Raw genomic sequence first — 25103 nt, 5'->3', positions numbered from 1 at the left:
CACTGTTTGTGAATTCGAGCCCCGCATCGGGTTCTGTGCTGACAGTCCAGAGCCTGGAGCCTGCTTCTGATTCTGTGTCTCCCTCTCTCTCTGCCCCTCCCCCACTCATGCTCTGTCTTTCTCTGTCTCAGAAATAAATAAACATTAAAAAAAGATTAAAAAAAATAAAAGGTAGTTATGTACAGACTGTGCTGCTTTTTCTTTTATCAAAATATGGGTGCTTGGTGAAGACTTAGGGATGGATGATGTTACTCAGGGAGAGTTGGTGGAATGAGCAGCAAAAGCTGCAGATTGATGCTTATAAATTATTTAAGGGTGGGCATAGAAAAAGACATCTGTGAAGAAGACTAAGAAGAAGGGTTTTAGAAAAAAAGTCTAGAGAGAGCAATGTCTAAGAAAAGAACGGTTATTAACACTGTCAGATGTAGCAGAGAGATCAAGGAAGATGATAAATGGAGGTGTGTTTGTTGGATTTTATGATTAAGCAAATGAGAAAATGGATGTAGACACAGGACACAGTGTGCTGTAGTGATGCAAGATAGACTTGAGTTTCAATTCTGGCTACCACTTACCCTTGCTGTCTTGTGTTTGGAAATCTACTTATTGAACCTTAGTTATCCCACTTTTTTTTTTTTTTTTAATTTTTTTTTTTAACGTTTATTTATTTTTGAGACAGAGAGAGAGACAGAGCACGAATGGGGGAGGGGCAGAGAGAGAGGGAGACACAGAATTGGAAGCAGGCTCCAGGCTCCGAGCCATCAGCCCAGAGCCCGACGCGGGGCTCGAACTCACAGACCGCGAGATCGTGACCTGAGCTGAAAGTCGGACGCTTAACCGACTGAGCCACCCAGGCGCCCCTAGTTATCCCACTTTTTGAATGGGGATATTAATGTTTTCCTTTTAAAGTTGCTGTGAAATTTAACTGAGAGAATGTATAGCACTTATTTGTATTTTCTTCATAGGTGGTAGTAGGTGATACCACATTGTGATACCTTAATGGCTGATCTAGGGTATCTGACTTTAATGATTTCTATTATACAAGTCCTGTATCTGTTATTATTGACTTGCTGTACTAAATAATATTCTTTTGGTAGTATAGTATAGAGAACTGGTTCATTTTAGCTTTCATTGGCATCTTTTAATTGCCAAGAGTTCTTTATTTTTTTTTAATTTTATTAAAAAAAATTTTAAACATTTATTCATTTTTGAGAGACAGAGTGTCAGCAGGGGAGGGGTGGAGAGAGAGGGAGACATAGAATCTGAAGTAGGCTCCAGGCTCTGAGCTGTCAGCACAGAACCTGATGCAGGGCTCAAACCCATGAACTGTGAGATCATGACCTGAGTTGAAGTCAGATACTTAACCTACTGAGCCACCCACGTGCCCCTAGTTCTTTATTTCTTTAACAGTGAGAATGGAAAATGATTTAGGTATAAGAGTTCTGCTTAAACTTTGGATCTAAAAAAAGAGGAAACCAGAATTGACTTAAAGGGAGTCATTTTATTTATTTATTTAAAAATTTTTAATTTATTTTTTAAAATAAATCATTTTAAGCCTAGTGAGGTAGTGGCAGACACTTAGTTTTCCTTCATCTGGGAATGTTTAGATTTCCCCTTCATTCTTTTTTTTTTTTTTCATTTTCAGCATTTATATTCATTTTTGAGAGACCGAGTGTGAGTGGGGAAGGGTCAGAGAGAGAGAGAGAGAGAGAGAGAGAAAGAGAGGCATGGAATCCAAAGTCGGCTCCAGGCTCTGAGCTGTTAGCACAGAACCCAATATGGGACTTGAACTCACAGACTATGAGATCATGACCTGAGGTGAAGTTGGATGCTTAACTGACTGAGCCACCCAGGTACCCCCTTTGTTCCCATTTTTTAAAAAAGTCATGTCTATACTAATATGGGGCTTGAACTCATGACCCCGAGATCAAAAGTCAGATGCTCTACCCACTGAGCCAACCAGGTGCCCCCTTTCCCTTTTATTCTTAAGGGGCATTTTTGCTGGATAGGAATTTTGAATTGAGAGCCCTTTTCTTACAGTACTTTACAATGTTTTTTTCACTATTTCTACTTTCCATGGTTTCTGATGAGAAATGTACAGTCACTGGAATTGTTCTCCTAAATAAATGGTTGTTTTACCTGGGTTGCTTTCAAATTTATTTTGTTGTTTTAGCGTTTGGTATGGGTTTCTTTGAATTTGTGTTGTTTGAGATTCATTGACCTTGCTGAAATTGTAAGTGTATATCTTTAACCAAATTTGGGGAGTTTTCTGCTGCTGTTTCTTCAGATACGGTTTTTGCACTCTTTCTCATCTCTTTTTGGGATTCTGATAACATGAATGTTACACTTTGTGATTCTTTCCCATTAGCCCTGTTCATTTATTTTTTCTACCATTTTTCTGTCTATTCATCAGATTGGATAATTTCTATTGCTTTAGCTTCAAGTTCACTGACTCTTTTCTTCATTATCTCCATTCTGCAGTTGAGTGCCTCCAGGGAATTTTGGGTTTTATTTTGGTTATTGTATTTTTTAGTCCTAAAATTTTATTTTGTTTCACACAGTCATACACACACACACACACACACACACACACACACACACACCTTATTTCTCTGCTGACACTGTTTCTTTCAAGAATATTCTTGTCTGTTTCTTTCAAGAATATTCTTGTTGACTTTTTTTTTTTTTTTTTAAGATTTTATTTTTGAGTAGTCTCTACACCCTGTGGATAGAGCTCCAGCTCACAACCCTGAGATCAAGAGTTGCATGCTCCACCGACTAAGCCAGCTAGGTGGCCCCTTCCTGACTTTTTTTTTTTTTTTTTTTTTTTTTTTTTAATGTTTATTTGTTTTCGAGACAGTGTGTGAGCAGGGTAGGGGCAGAGAGAGAGGGAGACAGAATCCAAAGCAGGCTCCAGACTCCAGGCTCCGAACTGTCAGCACAGGGCTGATGTGGGGCTCGAACCCAAGAACTGCAAGATCATGACCTGAGCCAAAGTTGGATGCTTAACCAACTGAGCCACCCAGGCACCCCCCTCTTCCTGACTTGAAGCATGGTTATAATAATTGCTTTAAAGTCTTTGATAATTCCAATGTCTTTGTTATCTTGGATTTATTGTGTGTAGGTTGTCTTTTCCCTTGTGAGTTCTTGAGAGTTTCCTAGTTGTTCAGTTGTCAAGTGATGTTGGATTGTATATAGACATTTTAATGTTATGTTATCATATTGTATGTCTTATTTAAATCCAATGGAGAATAATTTTGCGGGGGGGGGGGATGAGTTTTAAAGTAGGTATTTATTTGACTTTGTTAGGTTCATTCAGATCACAAGTTTCCACCTACCTTTTGTGCACTACAATTCCAATATTTAGTTTTCAAAGCCTTTGCAGAGTTGTTCTGATCTGTTCTGCATGTGTACCACTTACTGGGTAATTTGGGAACCTGATACTATGATTAGGGTCAGACACACACATGCATAGCTCTGGAGTGACCCCAGGAGTGTTTATGGAACTTTGTGGTATCATTTTCTTGGCTCCTTTGTCTTTGCAATAACTTTCTCCCTGATAACTTTCTGGCTCCTACAGACCCTTCTTCCTTGTCCTATGGCTGGACAGCTGAGGCTTTCATTTCTCTGTTTTGCTGTATATTCCACAACTGCATCTGCCTTTGATGGCAAACAATAGGATGACAGAGAAAGAATATAAGCCATGTGGATTCCCTTCACACCTAGGGGATTAGAAGGGTTCTGTTTTGTTGGAGTTTTCAGTCCCTGTTCAACCATTGCTGGTATCACCACTGCCAAGGATGCTGTCTTGGCTTGTCTGGGGGCATAGGTCAAGAGAAAGGGGGGAAACCTCAGAAAACCGCCTCTCCCTAGGGGACTGCTTTACTGATCCTCAGATCAAAAAAGAGAAGAATTCTCTTGAGAGCCATTTCTGCCTGCTGTTAGTGGACAGTTCTGAATTTGTACTGCCTTTGAGTTTAGACTGAGTGGTCCCAGAGCAAATAAAATCAGGAAACTCACTTAGGGGTTAGTAAAACTTCTAGTTGTGGTTTTGTACTCCAACCCGATTGCTACCTCAGATAGCTGCTCCATGCATTCCGTCCAGGTTTTTAGTCATATTCAGCAGGAGATAAACTATGCTTACTCCTTTTTTACCAGAACCAGGAAATTTTGTTACAACTGTAGTGTTCATTTGTTTTGTTAAGAATTTATTGAGCATTCATGCCATACTCAGCTTTGCTGGGAATGTAAAGATGATAATCTCAAACTACCTATAGTAGATCCACAGTTAGGCATGTGACATGGGGGTGGAGGCAGAAAGTACATAATTTTATACTAAACACTACTAATAAATAATTTAGTTATTAATCTTAATCTTTTTTGATCCATTTCTGTTTCAGGACTTGACATATTGTTTGTGACTAAGAGAGAAGAACCTGTTTATATTCCATTAATTTTCCATTTTTCTTATTGTCCCAAAATTAAAGGGATGAAAAGTCCCTGGATATGTATGTGCTGGATGAAATTAATACATAGTTATAAGAATAAGAACTATAATTATACACATAATTATAATAAGAACTTAAAATAAGAAATAATTTATTATTATATACTTGTTTCTCAGGTCTTAGAAAAATACCCCAATACACCCATGAGTCATAAAGAAATTCTTCAAGTTATCCAGAGAGAAGGACTAAAAGAAATCAGGTGAGTTACTTAAATATCATTAGTAATAATTACAATACTTGATTAGAGTGTTTTGTGGTATATAGCAGTGTACTTTAGCCCTGAAGATTGATGATTTAGTAATAACTGCTTTGCTAATTTCTGATTTATTCAGTTGTCAGATCTCTGGAGTTTTCAGTCATAGCACAGTTATAAAACCACAAGTATGTTTAAAAAAAAATTCTTAGAATGTATCTGTTTCCATCCCATGCACTTTAATTCTTAGGAAGTCCTGGAGCCATCTTCAAACCTTCACCTATGAGTTCAGTCTTTTAATTTAATAAGCTTGGTCAGTAGCATGTAACAAGTATTCTCTAGTGCAGGGAGAGTGCTAGAAATAGACAATCTAGGAAGAAATAACCTTGGCCAAAAAGAATAAAATGGAAAAGGTACATATAGAGCAGTATGTATTTCAAGTAATAGTTATATGTACAAATAAAACAGCTTGGGGTCAATTAATACAGGACCAAAGATAAAACATACTTTAATTTCTAAGAGCCTTCTATTACAATGGCACGTAATAGTCACTTCATAAACAAGACCTTCTGTCATCAAGAAATGTTAAAATTGGGGCAACTGGGTGGCTCAGTCAGTTAAGTGTCCGACGTCGGCTCAAGTCATGATCTCGCTGTTCACAAGCTCGAGCCCCACGTAGGGCTCTGTGCTGACAGCTCAGAGCCTGGAGCCTGCTTCTGATTCTGTGTCTCCCCTTCTCTGCCCCTCCCCCACTTGTCCTCTCTCTCTCTCTCTCTCTCTCTCTCTCTCAAAAATAAGTTAAAATATTAAAAAAATAAAAAAGAAATGTTAAAGTTCTGTTCAACATACTTTGTATTGTTAACGTTGAAATCTGGGAGTCTACATGAGAGATATTTTCATTAAGATGGGAAAGGTTGGAGTGCTTTAAAATTGCTACTAGTTTTCTCAAGTGGGGGTGGTATTGTGTAAACACCCTTAGGGAAAGTGTTCAGAATTTATGGGGCTGTGTTTGATTGTCAAAGTGACTAGAAAGTACAGGAGCACGGTGGCATTTAACAGGTAACAGGATGCTAAATGTCTCACATTGTGCTGGATGGTCCTTTACACTGGAGAATTGTTCAGCTCAGATGCCAGAGTAGTAATGAGCTATGGTAAAATATTTGTAAACGGACAGTAATACATTTTTTGATAAATAGCTGTTGTGTGTTCTAGATTGTAATTCTCATCTTCTTGAATATAAAATTCAGTTTTTTGCCCTTGTTTGCTAACAGAGCTCAAGAAATTTTGTTTGATTTGTGGCCAAACGTCAATAGGCTGGGAATAAAATAGGTTTGTGTTATGACTTTGAAGGAATGAAGTAAAATTAGTGTATTTCACTTTATGTAACATAAGTCTCTCAGAAATTGTGTGAACATTTAAACATTTTTGTAAATTAAAAAATTAGTCACTTAATTTATCAGTGATATAATTCTAAATTTTTATTTGAATTAGATAAGACTTATTAGATTAAAGCATAATGTCCATGTAATAACAGATCAATTTGTACAAAGCTACAGGAGCAAAAGGTAGTGATTTTTGTGGTTCTGTGGAACAAATTCTGCTAAGGTGTTCTAATATTTTTTTATAACAGTATGGGGTTTTTATAGAATATGAATGGGCAAGAGATTTCATTTTTTTCCTCCTTAAAGTTAGACTTTTGATGCACACCGGGGACATAGACCAGGATATCTGGTGTGTAGAGAGTAAACTACCCTCAGTCCCTTAGGTCTCAGTGACAGGTGCAGGGTCATCTGGCTCCAATATACTAAAGCTCTGTGACTTTACACTTATCGTTATCATTTCTAGGAAGCAGGCAAGAATAGTAAATATGTGAAGAATAGTAAATAAATAAAAGAAGGGGAAAAAAAGAGATTTAGAAAAAAATAGCAAAATGGTAGAGTCAGCAAAAATAGCTTCTGGCTTCACTTCGTGATAACAATTTATAAGTAGCTGCTCTTGGTTAAACTACATTGTTGTGATGCAATTGTGTAACAACAAAGCAGTTCTTTCTAAGTCACCATTGACTTCCATTTTGTTAACTCCATGGGACTTCTAGTTACTCTTACTACTTAGCATTATTTCACACAGTTGACTACGCCTTCCTTTTTGAAACTCTGTTACCTGAAGCGATTACAAACATTTCTTCTCTCCTCCTCCTTCCTTCTCAGTTTTTTTTTTCCTTTGCTCATTACCTTCTAACTTAAGTGCGATTCTGTCCAATTCCATAGCTTTAAATATTATATGTTATCAATTCTCAAATATGTAGGGAAGCTCTTTCTTCAGCCTTTGTATATGCTGACTTTTTTTAAAAATTTTTTTTTTAACGTTTATTTATTTTTGGGACAGAGAGAGACAGAGCATGAACGGGGGAGGGGCAGAGAGAGAGGGAGACACAGAATGGGAAGCAGGCTCCAGGCTCTGAGCCATCAGCCAAGAGCCCGACGCGGGGCTCGAACTCACGGGCCACGAGATCGTGACCTGAGCTGAAGTCGGACGCTTAACCGACTGAGCCACCCAGGCGCCCCATATGCTGACTTTTTAACAAGGAATGTGCTTTTACCTCAGTTACCTCTTATTTTTTACGTGTCAGTTTGAATATGTCTTTTTCAGAGCACTTTGGCTGACTTTACGAGTTAGAGCATATTTCCTTTTTTAGTGTATTATAGTGTTCTGTTTATTTCTTCATACCACCTAAAGTTTGAAGTCACATATTTTTGTGATCTTAAAAAAGTCATCAAGCTTCTCTATTGCTTACATTAAGGTAGCTCCATGAGGAGTGAAATTTGCTCTTTGTCCCCCTTCTCTTTTGTGTTTGGCATATGTCAGACATTGAAAACCTACTTGTTATATATGTGAAGTATTAGTAGTTGGGAGATCACATTCAGATGCAGTTACAGCTTATTCTCTTGCTGCAGTGATGTGTTAAATGATTGTCTTATAATCATTAAAGTTTTTAGATTACTGAATGAAATAGATAATATCTTTATTAAAGATGTGCTGCTTTTTACAGTTTAATTTTCATTCCTCAATCCATAGTACGTGGCTTTCAGTTCTTTTTTCCCTTTGTAGTTTTCCCCATCTTCCCCATTTTGAAGAAGCTCACTTAAGTTTGATTATTCCACATTCTATTGTTTTATTTTAAAATACATTAAAGTGGACACAGCCTAAATGTCCATTAAAAGATGAGTGGATAAATAAAACGTAGTATATAATTTCAGTGGAATATTATCAGCCTTAAGAAAGAATGAAATTCAGATACATACTACATGGATAAACCTTAAAAACATGCTAAGTGAAATAAGACACAAAAGGACAAGTAGTGATTGACGACAGGAAAAAAAAAGGACAGATATTGTACAGTTCCATTTGTATGAGATACTTAGAACAGGCAGACTGATACAGAGACAGAAAGTAGAATAGAGGTTACCGGGGACTGAGAGTAGGGAAAAATAAAGAGTTATTGTTTAATTAGTATAAAGTTTCTTTCTGGGATGATGAAAAAGTCATGGAAATGGACAGTGGTAATGGTTGCCCAGCATTGTGAATGTACTCCATGCTACTGGAATCTACACTTAAAAATTGTTCAAATGGGGACACCTGGGTGGTTCAGTTGGTATAGTGTCCGACTTTTGATTTTGGCTCAGTTGTGATCTCACGGTTTGTGAGTTTGAACCCCGCGTCGGGCTCCACTCTGGCAGTGTGGAGCCTGCTTAGGATTCTCTCTCTCCCTCTTTCTCTGCCCCCCTCCCCCCCAAAATAAATAAATAAACTTTAAAAAAAGGTTCAAATGGTAACTTGTATGTTACATATATTTTGTCACAAAAATAGTATTAAAAGGTAAGTGATTGGCTCCTGGCTGAGAAGGACAGAGGTACTGGTTCCTTTAAGAACTTAAGAGTTTTTAAGAGGTTTTCTGCAGTCTTTGAGCTGTACAGTTTTATAAGTCTCAGGGTCTGGTCAACAGACAGAAGCTACATGGTAATTTGAACAGGGAAGTTACTAAGTTAACTAGTTATTAATTTGTTAACCAGAAATTAACTATTAAAAGGGAGCAGCCAGTACCTGCAGGGCTGAGGCAGTGTGACCTAAGGAGACCCCTCCATGTTCCTAAGCTGTTATTCAGATCTTAATGGACAAGGTAGGGCTCTGGTCCCGTGGATGACAAAGTTCACTAGTGCTGTAGCCTGGGCTAGCACTTAGGAAACTCCCTACTGAGTATTAGAAGAACTTGTTGGAAAACCTCCTGCTGGGCACCTGTCCCACATTCACTGGGAGCCAGCTGAGGCTCCAGCAGAATTTTCTGGGAAGCCACCCACAGGCATTCTGCTGAACCTTGCTGAAGGTGGAGGGCCGTCAAAGTGTCCTTCATGTTGCTGGGTGCTGCCTGTCCTAAGAGCAGGCAGGCAACAGTACAGTAAAACCAGAAAGAAAAGCGCCCTTTCATGCTGTAGTGTTCCTCCGGTGCACTATTGACAAACTTAACGTTGAGCCAACTGGCAGAGGAGAAGTGTTTATAGGGTCCAGCTCCACTACTACAGAGAGGACAAAGGAAGCTGGATTTGGAGCTAAAAGTCAATAAATTGATAACTAGCACAACAGCCTTCAGTAGTTTTTCAGTAGAATAACTAAAATCATTGTCTGACCCCTTATACCATTTTGTTTTACTTGATTTGTTTCCATCTTCACTCCAGCTAAACTGTATAGACAGCACATAGTATTTTTTAAAGAAATATTCTATCTGATAATCATTGGCATGATTAGATTTACTCTACCATTTCACTATTTTCTGTTTTTCCTTATATTTTATTTTACTGTCCCCTCTCTGCTGCCTTCTTTTGCCAGTGTTATCTGGCTGGCTCAAGTCTCTCAAAAGGCCTAGTGGATATTTCTTAATCCAAGGGCAAAAACCAGACCTCTCTTTGGGTAAAGGTAAATTCTTTACTACATACTCCCATACAAATCAAATTAGACTTCCCAAATGTGCCAGCTTTCTTAATTTTTAATGTTTAAGGTAGTTGCTTTTTAAAAATTGACATATAATGAACATACCATAAAAGCATTTTAAAGCATATGGTTCAGTGGTTTAATATTTAATGTATTTGTACAGAACATTTCCATTATCCCCAAAAGAAACCCTTCAGTATTAGTTGTCATTCCTTTTCCTTGCCCCACCCTCAGTGCCCCAGCCTTAGGCAACCTCTAATATGCTTTCTCTGACCATGGATTTGCCAATTTTGGATATTTCATAAAATGGAATCACACAATATGTGGTCTTTTTTGACTGGCTCCTTTCATATAGTATAAAGATTTGAAGGTTCATTCATATTGTATTATTTATCAGTACTTTATTCCTTTATTGCTGAATAATATTCCATTGCATGCATATGCCACATTTTACTTATCCATTCATCAGTTGATGGGCATTGGGGTTATTTTCACTTTTTGGCTATTATGAATAATACTACTGTGAACATCCATGTACAAATTTTTGTGTGGGAAGTTGCTTTCTGTATTTTTACAAGTTTTAGTTGCAACCAGCCAGAAAGAGAGAGAGGCTATTGTGGGTCTGCTCTCACCAAGTCTCACTCAATTTTAAATCATGAAATTGGATTGAGCTTTAAATTTGTGGAGTTCATGGAAACATGAATTAATCCACAAATTTCAGTTCAAAATCATTGTGTTTTTCTTTGGCTTAGAATAGAATTCCAGATTTTGGTGTAGCCTTTGTTTTTCAGTCATTTTAAAACTATAGGAAGGGGGTTTATCACAGATAGTCTAGTATAGGCTACTTAACACAAATATTTTATGACTAGTGTTTGAAACCTCCATGTTGAGTAGTTCTGTAATTGGAGCCAGTTTTTTGTACCAAATGAGTAAGTGGATGTGAATAGAACACAGTAAACCAGTATGAATTTAACCAGTGGTTAAATGTTTAAGCATCACTCTGTCCAAACGTGTAGTCAGTTCTCAAAAGGAAATAATACACCTGCCTCAAACATTTGCATCTGATAATTACAAGATGATATGTAGTCTGAATTATGATTTAGATAAATATATATGTTTAGATGAATGTAATTTATGAAGAATGGCCTGCAGCAGTAGGAGTTGAAAGGGTTAAGGCGACTAATAAAGGGGCTGCTTTACTGGAGCAGGCAAACTATGGTGGTGTTTTGTTTGGATTTGGTAAGTAGTGCTGGGGAGAATAGATGGATTTAAGATACATATTTCAGGACTTGCTAATGGATTGGATGTGGAAGGTAAAAGGAAAGAGGAAATAAAAAATGATTTCTAGGCTTCCTGATTATATAGCTGCTATTTACTATAGAAAAGAACTGAAGAATGAACTGGACAAGTGAGGAGTTGTTAAAGGATTCACTGAGCATGTATTTGTGGATTCAAAAAAAGTTGTGAACCTTACAAGGGGTGAGGAGGTATTCAGGTGCAGGGCGTGGTTATAGTATAAATTTCAAGGTCGCAGCTAAAAGGTAACAGTGATCTGGAGCTATAGAGTAGGTGTCTATTTTCAGAGATTAATACCTAATACCTGTTTGGCACATCATTGAGTAAAGAGTTCTGGTGTGTTATAGAATCCAAAAATGCATCCTTTCCTTTCATGATAATGTACTTTCACTTATGTTACCAGTCTCGGTTAATAAGATACCGAAGACAGTTACCTAAATATAAATTTTTTTTTTAATTTTTTTTTTTAACGTTTATTTATTTTTGAGACAGAGAGACAGAGCATGAACAGGGGAGGGACAGAGAGAGAGGGAGACACAGAATCTGAAACAGGCTCCAGGCTCTGAGCTGTCAGCACAGAGCCTGACGTGGCGCTTGAACTCACGGACCATGAGATCATGACCTGAGCCGAAGTCGGATGCTTAACCGACCGAGCCATCCAGGCGCCTCAATAAATTTTTACTTTTAGAAAATTGCAAATGGAAAGAAAAGCATACATTCTCCAGCTAAATTATAAATTGTCCTCTCACCCTGGACTGTTTTGAAGTCAATCTTAGGCATTTTATTACTTCAGCAATGCAGTATATATCCAACAGAGACGAACTCAAGAGACTGTGCAAATTGAATATTTTGGCTTATCAGAAAAGCAAACAACTAAACATAGACATTAAGTATGCAATACTGTTGGTGAAACATACACAGAATACTCCATAAGTCAAATGTTTGTGTATGTTTTATACAATTCCCATGAATCCTTTACTGTTAATCACTCTTCACTACTTCTTTCCTTAGTCTTGTACAACAGGTTTCTCCCCTTCATCAGCTGTGGCAGCCATTAATGTTTAAGTATAGGACTTCAAGCCTTCCTTCTAAATTAGCCATTGCTTTTAGTGCCTGCGCCCACCCCCCCCACCCCCCCCCCCAGGTTTTCTTAACCTGCTTTGTTCATCCTTTAGCTGTATTACCTTGACTCTTCTTATATCTGCTATTAGAGAAAGAGAGTTTTTAGCAAAGAAGAGAAAAATAACTATTTTCTGAAACCCTTTTCTCTTACTACTATTTCTTTCCATTCATAAGTAGAAGAGGAAAGAGAAATTAGGAAGATTCTTGGTATTATGAATTTATCATCCTCAGATTATTTTCTGAATTAGACCATTTATGAGTGGTCCCAAGGGTTCATGATATACAATAATTAATAATTTTGGTGAGTCATGAATTTGAATCTTGTACACCATAAAACTGATGTGGGAGAATAAGTTATGTAGCTAATAAAAGAGTGTAGCCAACTACCTAGCTTTTAAATTATAATTTAAAAAACTGGATTTTTTTGCAAATGAAGTTTCTTTAGCTGTTTACAGCATGATGGCCCTGATTAACAGTACCCCCAGAAAGGTAATCCCTGTTGTATTCCTCACCCTTGCCTCCCTTCCCCAACCCCTTTTCCAAATCAGTCACATTATTTCAGTCACAGAATGTTATAGCTGGAATAGTTAATTGGGATATTACCGTTACATGTCAATTTATTATTGAAGAATTTAGGCCCATGGAGATTGGTCAGGGTTAGACAACTGGTTCTGTGAAGCTAGAAACCCAGGCTTACTGTTTCTGGTTTTGTTCTTATTAATATATCATACTGTCTGTATATCCCTAGTTCTTCCTACTCTTTTGATTAGTATATTTGCTCGATTTTTCAAATCAGTCTTGTATTATGTGCTGGTACATAATAACATTAAGATAGTTGCTATCTAACTGTAAATTTCTTTCTGGAAGAATTTGGAACAAAAACCTCAGCCATTATAATAACTTGACTTCTGAAAGGGCCACTACATTTTTAAAGAATTTACAGTAATGGAACATTTAAATCTTTATTGTTGTTTTGTAGAACTCCAATTTGTTCCCTAACAAGGAGTTGATTTTTTGTTTTTTTAATGTCTCAGTCTTGTATCCCAAGCAAGCTCCTTTAGAGTTGGAATTGTAAAGAACCTGGGAACCATCTAACAAAGATCATGCTCAATAAACAATTGCTAGATTGAAATTTTACCTCTTTGGAGGAGTCCCAGTTGCATCTAATTAGTATTAATACATTTACTTATGAACAAGATAATCTCTTTCACATGGTATTAAAATAATGTTTTAGCTTACCTCATACCAAAAACTAATCTGAGCACCTAATTTTTTCCCCATCTCTTCTTTTGTAAAATATGTAGCAAGGGTAATAAAGTCAACATTCTCTACTAGTTTTCAGCAGAAATCATTATCTCTGCAGAATAGATCATTGGACTGCTTGCCAAGCTGAATTGCCTTAAGGTGATATACTGGAAAGAACTCAGTTTAAGAATGAAGAATATTATTGATTAAATTGATACCATATTTATCTAAAGTTAGCTGATACCTTTGAATTCAGCCTGTGTTTTCTTTATCTGCCTGTTGCAGTCTGGTTTCAAGCACACAAACCTTGTAGGGATGTCAAAAAGGCTTAATAATGAAGAAACAAAAATCCCCAAATGCTTGTATATTAACAGAAAAGAGTATTCTTGCCCATTGTTACTCAGCTTCACAGTAGTGGATTCATTATGGAAACTAATAAACCTTAGGGTCCATAGCTGATGGCTTTATGATGGCTCCTTGAAACTGAAATGCATGGGAAGAATATTAAAGAATACTCATTGTATCCACATTTGACTCAAAACTGCTTTAATAGTTTTAGTTTGTCACATAATTAAGGTATGCAGTTGTTATCTGAAATGGTTTAGACTATTTATCTGAGTTTAACTGTGCATGTCTAGACAACGTGATATTTTGGGCTAACTTGTAAATTCTAAAGAAGAAATGAATGTTCTATATAGCAAAGTGGGGGGAGGGTGCTAATTTGAAGAATTGTGGATATTGCTGGGAGGGGAAGGGAGAGTTTATTTTTTTGTTTTATTGTTAAAATTAAAAGCTTTTTTTTTTTTTCTTTCTTTCATTTTCTTGGGGTGCATTCCAACTCCAGAAGGTAAGAAGTATTACTTTATTCTAAGGAAGTACCTATAATGATAAAGTATACTTTTACAAGTTTAATTGAACTCATCTTTGGATGTGTGATTTTTACTTATAAAACTAAACAATTAGTCCAGAAACTAAATAAGAGTAGAAGTACTATGTAAATATTTATTATATGTGACTTTTTTTTGTCCTTTTAGTCTGTAATCATTATTTGGTCATAATTTTAGAAACCAGTCTACATTTGGCTTTATTAAAATTATCATTTGACATATTAGCATTGGAATACCTAGTGTTCATGCTGACTAATAATAAAAATATTTCAGATTGGAATTGTGTGAGCTAACATTTGCTTTATGACCATAATATTGAAAATATATGTTTATGCTCTGACTGATATAGAGGGAATATTGGTAAGTCTTCTAAGAGAATGATACTTATTTAAAACCAGGCTAGAACAGGTTAAAATTCGTAGTTTGGATCCTTTATTGAATTGGCTTTTTTTCTGTGTTGACATAGCATTAAACACACCTCTTCTAAAACAGTTTTTATGTTATAATTACTTATTATCTGTCTTAGCTATGAGACTTTAGAATAGGAACCACATCATTGTATTTTCATGTTACTTGGACTTCGTATGGCTTTTAGTTACAGCTAAATCTTTTTAACTGCAGCCAAATTTGCATTCTATTAAGTTCGTTTATAAGAATCTATTCATTTTTTTAGTATCCGTTTATGGAGAAAACCTTAATTCGGTTTGTGCGAACAGTTAAAATTATTTAAAAAATTTAAAACTAGGTAAGGTGTTTTTGTTTTTTGTGGGGTGGGTGTGTGTGTGTGTGTGTGTGTGTGTGTGTGTGTTTTCAGGGGGCCTTATATTGATTAGGTTCTTTAGGTGCAAATAACAGGAACCAAATGTGAAGAACTTAAGCAAAATGGGATATATTTGAAGAATGTGGGGTAGCTCATAACTTCAAAGGAAAGAAACAAACCCTGAAATTGAGAGAACTAAGTTAACTTCAGAGATCAGGTAGCTAGAACTAATGGATGGGCTCATTAGGACTCTGTAGCTGGGATGAATTAGTCTGTGTCTCTTCTGTTCAGGGTTAACATACAAGGAAGAGTGAACCTGGCTGGTTCAGTGTCCAGGCATGGTGAGATCTTGATGGCCAGTCCTACAAGAGTGTTTCCAGTAGGGTAGGTCATAGTTCCCCAAAGCAAAGTGTACATTCTTTCCAGAAGAAGAGAGAATGTATTTGGCCAGGCAGAACCAACAGATGTCTACACATTGCTCACTGTAGAAAATTAGAGTAACAACAGAAAAATATAAGGTACAAGCAGTTGCAAGAAATCATCCTTTATACAGATTCTCCCAATGGTAACAGTGTGCAGTACCGTAGTACAGTATCAGCAACCAGAATATTGCTTTTCATACAGTCTACTTGATTTACTTGTACTCCTGTGTGTGTGTGTGTGTGTGTGTGTGTGTGTGTGTGCGCGCGCGCACATGTGGATGTGTATTTGACTCTGTGCGGTCTTACCACGTGTATAGATACATGTATCTACCACCACAGTCAAAATACAAAACAGGTTTATCAACAAGAGGATCCCTTGTGTTGCCGATTTCATAGCCACACCTACCTCCCTAGTACCACCTCCATCCACCCCCCTCAGGCCAGCCACCACTAATGTGTTCTCCATTTCTGTAATTTTGTCATTTCAATAATTTGTATTAATGGAATTGTATGAAATATATAATATTTGGGATTGACTTTCTCAGTGTAATTCCCTGTGGATTCATCCAGGTTGTTGTCTGTGTCAGTATTTCGTTTTCTTTTTTTATTGCTGAGTAGTATTCAGTGACATGGCTGTACAGTTTATTTAACTAGTCACTCATCGAAGGACATCTAAATTGTCTCCAGTTTTTCACTGTTACAAATAAAGCTTCTATGAAAAGTATACATGTTTTTGTGTGAACATAAATTTTCCTTTCTCTGGTGTAAATGCCCACAAGTGCAGTTGCTGATGTTGTATGGTAAGTGCATATTTAGTTTTTTGTTGTTGCTGGTTAAAAAAATTTTTTAAATTCATTTTTGAGAGACAGAGTGAGTGGGGGAGGGGCAGAGAGAGAGGGAGACACAGAATCTGAAGCAGGCTCCAGGCTCTGAGCTGTCAGCACAGAGCCTGATGTTCGAACTCACGGACTGCAAGATCATGACCTGAGCTGAAGTTGACACTTAACCAACGGAGCCACCCAGGTGCCCCTAGTTTTTTGTTTTTTTTTTTATGTTTATTTTTGAGAGAGAGCGAGCGTGAGAGTGTGCTAGCGGGGGAGGGTGGGCAGAGAGAGAGGAAGACAGAGGATCTGAAGCAGGCTCTGTGCTGACAGCAGACAGCACGATGTGAGGCTCAAACTCACAAACTGTGAGATCGTGACCTGAGCTGAAGTCAAGACACTTAACCGACCGAGTCACCCAGGTGTCCCATGCACGTTTAGTTTAAAGACACTTTCACATTGTTTCCCACAGTGATTGTACCATTTTACATTCCCACTAGCAACATTTGAGAGATCCAGTGTCTTTGAATTTGAAATGGATTTCTTATAAATAGCATATAGTTGGATTGTGGGGTTTTTAAGCCTTCTCTGCTAATCTTTGCCTTTTAATTTGTATATATACGTTATTTATGTTTAGGTTAATTATTAATAGAGTTTATGCCTGCCATTTTATTATTTGTTTTCTGTTTGTTCTGTTTTTGTTCTTCTATTTTTCTTTTCTTACCTTCCCATGGATTATTTTAGGGTTCCATATTGGCTTATTTATAGTGTATTTCTTTGTATATCTGCCTAATTTTCTTAGGGTTTGCTCTGGGTATTAGAGTGTACAATATGTGATTTATCATTCTGATGATATGAACATTTTACCACTTTGAAGTGTGGAAGCTATTCCATTTAGGTTCTTATCACATGATGTTTTAATTTTTGTTTCAATCATCAAGTATTAGCTAAAACCTCATGAGAAGGTTAGTCTATTGTATGTATGCTTACTTCTATTCTTCCTTCTTTCCTGGTGCTCTAGTATCCTTTCTTTTATTTTTCTGTTTAAAGAACTTCCTTTAGCCATTCTTGGAGAGTGGGTCTGCTAGCAATACATTTCTTTAGTTTTATTGTTTCTAGGACTGTCTTTATTTCTCCTTTGCTTATGAAGGACAGTTCTTTAGATCTAGAATTCTTAAGGAATTTTTATAAAATCAACGGTTCATTTTGTTCAGCGTTTGTAAGATGTGGTACTACGTCTTTCTGGTCTCTATGGTGTCAGATGAGAACTCTACTGTTGATTGAATTAGTATTTCCCTACGGGTAATGTGTTGTTCCTCTCCGACAGCTTTCAGGACTTTTTTTTTGGATTTAGTATTCAGAAATTTAATTATGTGTCTTCATGTGCAGACTTCTTCAAGTTTATTTTATTTAGATTCATTGAGTTTCTTGAGTATTTATGTTTATTTTTCACCAAATAAGAGAAGTTTTTAGCCAGTAGTCCTTTGAATACTCTTTGTCTTTCTTTTCTTTCTGGGCTCATGGTATGAACTTTTTTATAACTTTAGTTTCTTTCCTATTTGTTGTATTTTCATTTTTTTCAGTAAAGTTTCTTTTATATTTTTTTTAAAGTTTATCTACTTTTGAGACAGAAAGAGAGAGAGAGACAGACAGACAGACAGAGCGTGGGGTTGGGGGGGAGGGCAGGGACAAAGAGAGAGGGAGATGCAGAATCTGAAGCATCTGACTTGTTAGCTCCAGCCTCTGACTTGTCAGCACAGAGCCCGATGTGGGGCTCAAACTCACAGACCGTGAGATCATGACCCAAGCCAGAGTCAATGCTCAACTGACTGAGCCACCCACCTACCCCTGTTTCAAGAAAAATTTTAAGTGCATATAGAAGCATCCTTGTCTTATAATTTCAACATCTGTCTTAGTGTTGGTGTCAGTTGATTGTCTTTTCTCATTTAGGTTGTGATTTTCTTGGTTTTTGGTATGATAAGTGATTATTGTATTTGGATCCTGGATATTTTTTTATTTTTATTTTTATTTTTCGGATCCTGGATGTTTTAGTTTTTATGTTAGGAGTTGTTGGGTCCTATTAAATTCAAATCTTTTATTTAAGCGGGGATTCACACTGCTTGGGTTTACCATGTGAGTTCTAGACTCCCTTGGTGGACTGTGATTCAATAACAATTTAATTTTCACAGCCTTTGCTTTGCTATTTGGGTCTTGTTGTTTTATTTGATGACAGAGGCTCCCAGTGATCTCTGCTGTTTTCTTCTGAGGGGGTAGAAGGAGTTTCCATAGGCCAGGCTGCCTGATGCCTCTAAATGTGGGATAAAGGAAGTCTCCAGCCTGTGGAGGCAGAGAGGCTTTCCAGGCCATGTGCTTTCTCTTGCTTGCGCCACTGGTCTGCTGAGCCTGTCAGGGGAGAGAGCTAGTAGCCTTTGGCTGACCAGGACAAAGAGGCTTCCTGAACTGGGCTGCTGCTTCTGGTCTGATCACATTTGCAGATGCCGCCTTGCCTTGCCTTGCCTTGCCTTGCCTTTTTTAGTCTTTATTTTAAGTTTGAGGGAAGCTCATTTGCAGTTAAAACCATTTAATTGTATAAGATTTACCATAACTCTTAAGTTACTTCTGTGAGTTGGAAAACGCTAGAAATTAGTAAGATTAATGAATCAACTGACTACTTTAAAATTCTGAATCTTGGGGTGCCTGCCTGGTTTAGTCAATAGATCATGTGACTCTGGGTCTTGGGGTCATGAGTTCAAGCCCCATGTTGAGGCTACTTAAAAAAAAAAAAAAAAAATTCTGAATCTTGACGTAAGTGGCTATGCCAAGACTGAGAGTTCCGTTCAAAAGCAGAAAATAATTGTAATAAATAGCTTTGGCTGTTTAGATATATAAACTATATTGCTAAATGAACAAAAAATACCAAATATTGCAAAGATGCAAAATCACAACAGATTGTTTTTTGATACTTAAATCTGTTGAATTTTAATCTCTCTCCAGCTTATTTCTTTCAGAACTATGTCCATAGCTTATAATGACAAGTATTCTATTCTTAGTTTCTGTTTTCTTCGCTAATACTTGTTTTACTCCAAATAGTATGTCCTCATATGCAGCCCTTCACACCTCTTTAGTTCAGAGACATGCTCTTTAGGAACTTGGCCCAGCCAGTTAAGACATGTCAGCATCCTGATCAGCTGAAATAAAAGCATTTGGTATTTTTTTATATGCAATAGTTACAGAGTGACCTTTCTTAGAAAGATTGTGTTTCTCTTAAAGTCTTTATTTTCTTTTTATTATGTTATTTCTCGTAAGATTGAAAAGCAAGATGCTTTAGTTAATCAGTAGTGGAAATGGCCACCGGCTAAGATAGGAGTCAGGTACTTTATGCATATGATCTTTTAAATCTTTTTTTTTTTTTTTAAGTTTATTTATTTTCAGAGAGAGTGAACGAATGAGCAAGGGTGAGCCGGGGGAGGGGCAGAGAAAAAGAGAGACTCCCAAGTGGGCTTTACACCATCAACGCGGAGCCCGATGCGGGCTCATGAACTGTGAGATCATGACCTGAGCCAAAAATCAAGAGTTGGCCGCTTACCTGACTGAGCCATCCAGGTGCCCCTGATCTATTTAATTTTAAACCCTCTGAAGTCTTTATTTCATAGATAAAGACATTGAAGCAGTAAGAAATTACATAGCTAGTTAGTGATAAAACTTGAATCCACATCTGTCTGACTCCAAAATGTAAGTGCTGCTTCTGCTGCCTCATTTTTTCTTTTGAGTAGGATCAGGAGATGGAGTAAGGCTCTTAAAGGAGTCTTTTTTTTTTTTTTTTTTTTAATGTTTATTTATTTTGAGAGAGAGCGAGTATGAGAGGGGTGAGGCAGAGAGAGTGAATCCCACGCAGGCTTCTCACTGTCAGCACAGAGCCAGATGTGGGGCTCAAACTCACTTACGGCGAGTTCATGACCTAAGCCAAAGTCGGACGCTCAACCAACTGAGCTCAACCAGCTGAGCCACCCAGGAGCCCCTACTTTAAATTTTGCTTTAACATTTATTCATTTTTTGAGAGACAGAGTGTGAGCGTGGGAGGGGCATAGAGCAAGGGAGACACAGAATCCGAAGCAGACTCCAGGCTCTGAGCTGTCAGCACAGAGCCCGACACGGGGCTCCAACTCACAGGCTGCGAGATCATGACCTGAGCTGAAGCTTAACTGACTGAGCCACCCACATGCCCCTTTATTTACTTTAAAATAAAACAGAATCATTGGCTCTTTTTTTTGTTTTCTTTTTTTTCCTCTGGTGAAATGGTTTTGCTTATATCTTACTGGTACTGGACAAACCATGCTTTTGAGAAAACAGTAGTAGGGGAAAAAGTCAAAAATGGAAAGATAAAGATGAGAGTGTAAACAGTATACCAAACACATTTTTCAGAGTCTGTGTTTATTTCTGTGACCTCCACCTCCATGCTAGTCCTAGATTACTCTCTTATTTGTTTTATGCCCTTTGGCTACTCTGCTAATCCAGACCTTTCATTTTGGGATCCCAAAAGGGCTTCTCCAAATAAAAATTTCCCTCAATACCTTTTCAGCTGTCCAGTGATCCTTTCCCATTTGTTTCATGGTGTGTTTGGGGAGGAAAATAGTTTGAAGAAACTAATTCATTAAAGTATGGATGAGTCACATGCTACTTTGAAAAACTTTACATTTATGTTATTTCCTTTTTATTTATATTTTATTTTATTAAAAATATTTTTTAATGTTTATGTATTTTTGAGACAGAGAAAGACAGAGCATGAACGGGGGAGGGGCAGAGAGAGAGGGAGACACAGAATCCGAAGCAGCTCCAGGCTCTGAGCTGTCAGCACAGAGCCCGATGCGGGGCTCGAACTCACAGACTGTGAGATCATGACCTGAGGTGAAGTTGGAAGCTCAACTGACTGAGTCACCCGGGCGCCCCAATATTATTTCCTTTTTAAAAGTTAGATTCGTTGTTACCCAAATGAATTTCTTGTTGGAAGAATTGCTGATAACATGACCAGGGGAGAGCAAACAAAAGACTTTAATGAAAGGGTTTCTAAGAATACAAAAATTTCCAGTGACTTAAAAACCTACCAAGGTTATTTATTAATTTAGTGATTTCTAAACTCCCTGTTTTTCAACATAAGGGTTCTGCTGAGTTCTGTTTTGTTCTATGTGCTCTGTCAGGTAAGCATGCCATAAAAATCAGTTCATCCTTAGTTTTCAAGTTACTTAGGTTAAATTTTCAGTTTGAATGTGGATAATGATTACTGTGCATGTGCATCTGTGTCTGTATAGATATGTGCATAAGTGTATCAGTTGAGTGAAAGATTCTTATGTTTATTATCTTTTTATATTTAAAATTAAGCTGAAATAGGGCATTCAAGTATCTGGGGAACTAGATGACTCTACATATCTTTTAACCTTGGAAGTCTGAGTCTGTTATTTAATCCTATTGAAATTCAAGGGATTGAGCTTTGAAGGATAAATATAGAGTGTGTAATAGTTCCGTCAGAGATAAGGAAGCTGATTAATTGAGGCCTAGTTTTGACAAGCCTATTCTGTAGGAGGGAGTACAGAAAAATGAACAAGAGATTGAGATTAGAAATTAGGCTGGGTAAATTATTACAAGGGGAAATATCAGTAGGAATAAATAAATTAGACTGTTGAAGTCTGTTTTTTCTTTTTTTTTAAAAATGTTTATATATTTTTGAGAGAGAGCCAGTGAGTGAGCAAGCGCAAGTAGGGGAGGGGCAGAGAGAGAGAGAGGGACAGAGGATCCAAAGCTGGCCCTTGTTGACAGCAGAGAGCCTGATGCAAGGCTCCAACTCAGGAACTGCCAGATCATGACCTGAGCGAAAATCAAGAGTCGATGCTTAACTGACTGAGCCACCTAGGCGCCCCTACACTGGTGAAGTCTCTTAAAGCTCTTTATCAAAGGCTTGAAATGAGCATAATAAATACTGGAGGATATTGGAGAATTTTGAGGATGAACAGTAAAAGTTTATTCAATTTCTTTAAATTGGTTGCAGGAGGGGATGCCAGTGAGGAGAGAACCACAAATATGGGAAGGTATAGACTTTAGGATTTTATGAAGAGTCTTAAAGTACTGGAAGGACTGTCCTATGGAATAATGAAGAAATAATGGTAAACTTCTTCCCTCCACTACAAAGATAAATTATTTCAAGGTCATTTTGGAAAATTCACAGTACAGAAAAAAACAAAGAGGAAAGAAAAGATTGTCCCAGATTTTTTCCACTGTGATAGCCACTGATTTCCAGCATAAAATCAAGACTAAAAATGAAGTTATGGGAAGACACACTTGGCTAAGCTTGAGGAAGAATATAAATGATCGGAAATGCTTGAGGACATAGTTAGCCTCCACCACCTCAAATGCTTGTGCAAAAGATTGGACAATTACCTATTGATGTTTTCAGAGGAGCTCTAAGCATCTGTAGTAAATGGGCTAGATGACCTGTGAAGCTCCTTGTCAATCTGTGGATTTACCTGATTCTTTTTTTTTTTTTTTAATTTTTTAAAATGTTTTATTTATACTTGAGAGAGAGAGAGAGAGAGAGAGAGACAGAGCATGAGCGAGGGAGGGGCAGAGTGAGAGAGGGACACAAAATCCAAAGCAGGCTTTAGGCTCTGAGCTGTCAGCACAGAGCCTGACATGGGGCTTAAACTCACAAGCTGTGAAATCATGACCTGAGCTGAAGTTGGACACTTTACCGAATGAGCCACTCAGGCCCCCCATTTTTTAAAAAATATTCGTTTATTTTTAAGGGAGAGAGACAGAATGTGAGTGGTGGAGGGGCATAGAGAGAGGAAGACACAGAATCCAAAGCAGGCTCCAGGCTCTAAGCTATCAGCCCAGAGCCTGATGCAGGTCTCAAACTCACGGACCACGAGACCATGACCTGAGCCAAAGTCGCATGCTTAACTGACTCAGCCACACAGGTGCCCCTGGATTTACCTGATTTTTATCTGTGGGTGTTACATAAACTGAAAATAAGGTAAAGAATGAGTAAGAGTTGAGGATTTTATTTGACCTAGCAAGTCCACTTCTGGGTATACACATAAAAGAATTGAGGCAGAGACTTGAATACATATTTTTGTAGCAATACTCATAATAGCAATAGTCACAATAGGCAAAAGATAGAAACAGCCCAGATGTCCATTAATGAATGAATGGATGAACAAAATGTGGCATATACATTCAGTGGACTGGTATTCAGCCTTAAAAAAGAAGGAAATTCTGGAGCACCTGGGTGACTCAGGTAAGCATCCCACTCTTGATTTCGGCTCTGGCTATGATCTAATAGTTCGTGGGATCAAGCCTGAGTCAGGCTCTGTGCTGACAGCATGGAGCCTGCTTGGGATTCTCTCACTATCTTTCTCTCTGCCCCTCTTCCACTCTGCTGCGCATGCTCTCTTGCTCTCTCTCAAAATAAACAAGTAAATAAATAAACATTAAAATAAAAAAAGGACATTCTGACATATGCTACAACATGGATGAAATTTGAAGACACTGTACGAAGTGAAATAAACCAGACAGAGGAGGAGAAATACTGTGTGATTCCACTTACTGTTTATAGAGGCAAAAAATAGGGTGGTTGCCAGGGGTTGGATGTAGGGGAGAAATGGAGAGGTGTTTAATGGGCATAGGGTTTGAGTTTTGCAAGATAAGAGTTCTAGAGGTTGGTTGTGTAAGTGGTATGAATTTATTTAAGTGTAAGTGAAGTGCACACACACAGAAATGGTTGAGTTGGTAAATTTTATATATAGCTGTTTCTGATTGTGTTCAGTTCTTTTTTTTCATGTAAATTTATTTATTTTGGGAGAGAGCATGCATGCATGCCAGCGGGGGAGGGGCAGAGAGAATCCCAAGCAGGCACAAAGCCTGTCAGCACAGAGCCTGACACAGGGCTCCATCTCCGTGAGACCATGACCTGGGCCAAAATCAAGAGTCAGACGCTTACCTGACTGAGTCACCCAGGTGCCCCTGATTGTGTTCAGTTCTTGTGCTGATAGCAAAATTGCAAATATGGTACATTATTTTACATTACTAAACATTTAAAATTTGCACCAACTTGCCTCGTCTCTCTGGTGGGAGGGAAATATCAGTTAATCATAAATTAAATGATCCTATAGTGTGCACGCACTAGGAAATGAAGACCTCATATTATCTGGCTCTGCTCAGTGCCAGTTCTGTTATTTATTTATTTATTTATTTATTTATTTAATGAAAATGTAAGAATGTGTACTTATGGAAACTTCTTCCTTTTTTATGTCACCAGCACTTACTACCTTGTGGTTACAGAATAGCTGCTTTGTAAATGTTGAATGAATGAGAAACCAGATTAAAACAACTTTACTGAAGGCACCTAGGTGGCTCAGTTGGTTAAGCATCTGACTCTTGTCATGAGTTCAAGCCCTGCACTGGGCTCGTGCTGGGTGGGAAGCCTACTTAAAAGCAAAAACAAAACAACTTTATTGAGGTATGGTGTATGTAACATAAACTTCATCCATTTTAAGTGTACAGCTCAATGATTTTTAGTAAATTTACTGGGTTCGGCAACCATCAGCATAATGCAGTTTTAGAACATTTCCATCTCCCCGGCAAGATCCCTCATACACGTATACAGTTAATAGAAGTTCTCATTGCCAGGCATTAATCTACTTTTTGTCTGTAGATCATGTCTAGATATTTCATATAAATGGAATCGTATGTGGTTTTTGAGATTAATCATATTGTAGCTTTTATAAGTACTTGATACTTTTGTATTGGTCCATATTGTTTCCATAGCTTTTCTCATACACAGTGCATGTTTTTAGCTTTTTATTTATTTGACACATTA

General features: G+C 37.5%; 1 protein-coding gene across 5 annotated transcripts in view; it reads left to right on the top strand.

The window, feature by feature from the left end:
* Positions 1 to 25103, top strand: part of ASXL2 (ASXL transcriptional regulator 2) — a 137226-nt gene that overhangs the window by 47939 nt on the left and 64184 nt on the right. For 4 of the 5 annotated variants that reach the window (XM_060644938.3, XM_060644943.3, XM_060644942.3 and 1 more), the window contains one exon: positions 4622 to 4704. In XM_060644938.3, the coding sequence (XP_060500921.3) occupies positions 4622 to 4704 (83 nt within the window). Of the gene's footprint in view, positions 1 to 4621; positions 4705 to 21002; positions 22390 to 25103 lie in introns of those variants that run through there. The other variant, XM_081795189.1, reaches the window with a different exon arrangement.

The sequence above is a fragment of the Panthera onca genome, chromosome A3 (genome assembly GCF_046562875.1).
Source record: "Panthera onca isolate mPanOnc1 chromosome A3, mPanOnc1 haplotype 2, whole genome shotgun sequence".
Taxonomy (NCBI): Eukaryota; Metazoa; Chordata; class Mammalia; order Carnivora; family Felidae; genus Panthera; species Panthera onca.
This window is presented reverse-complemented; position numbering and strand designations above follow the sequence as displayed.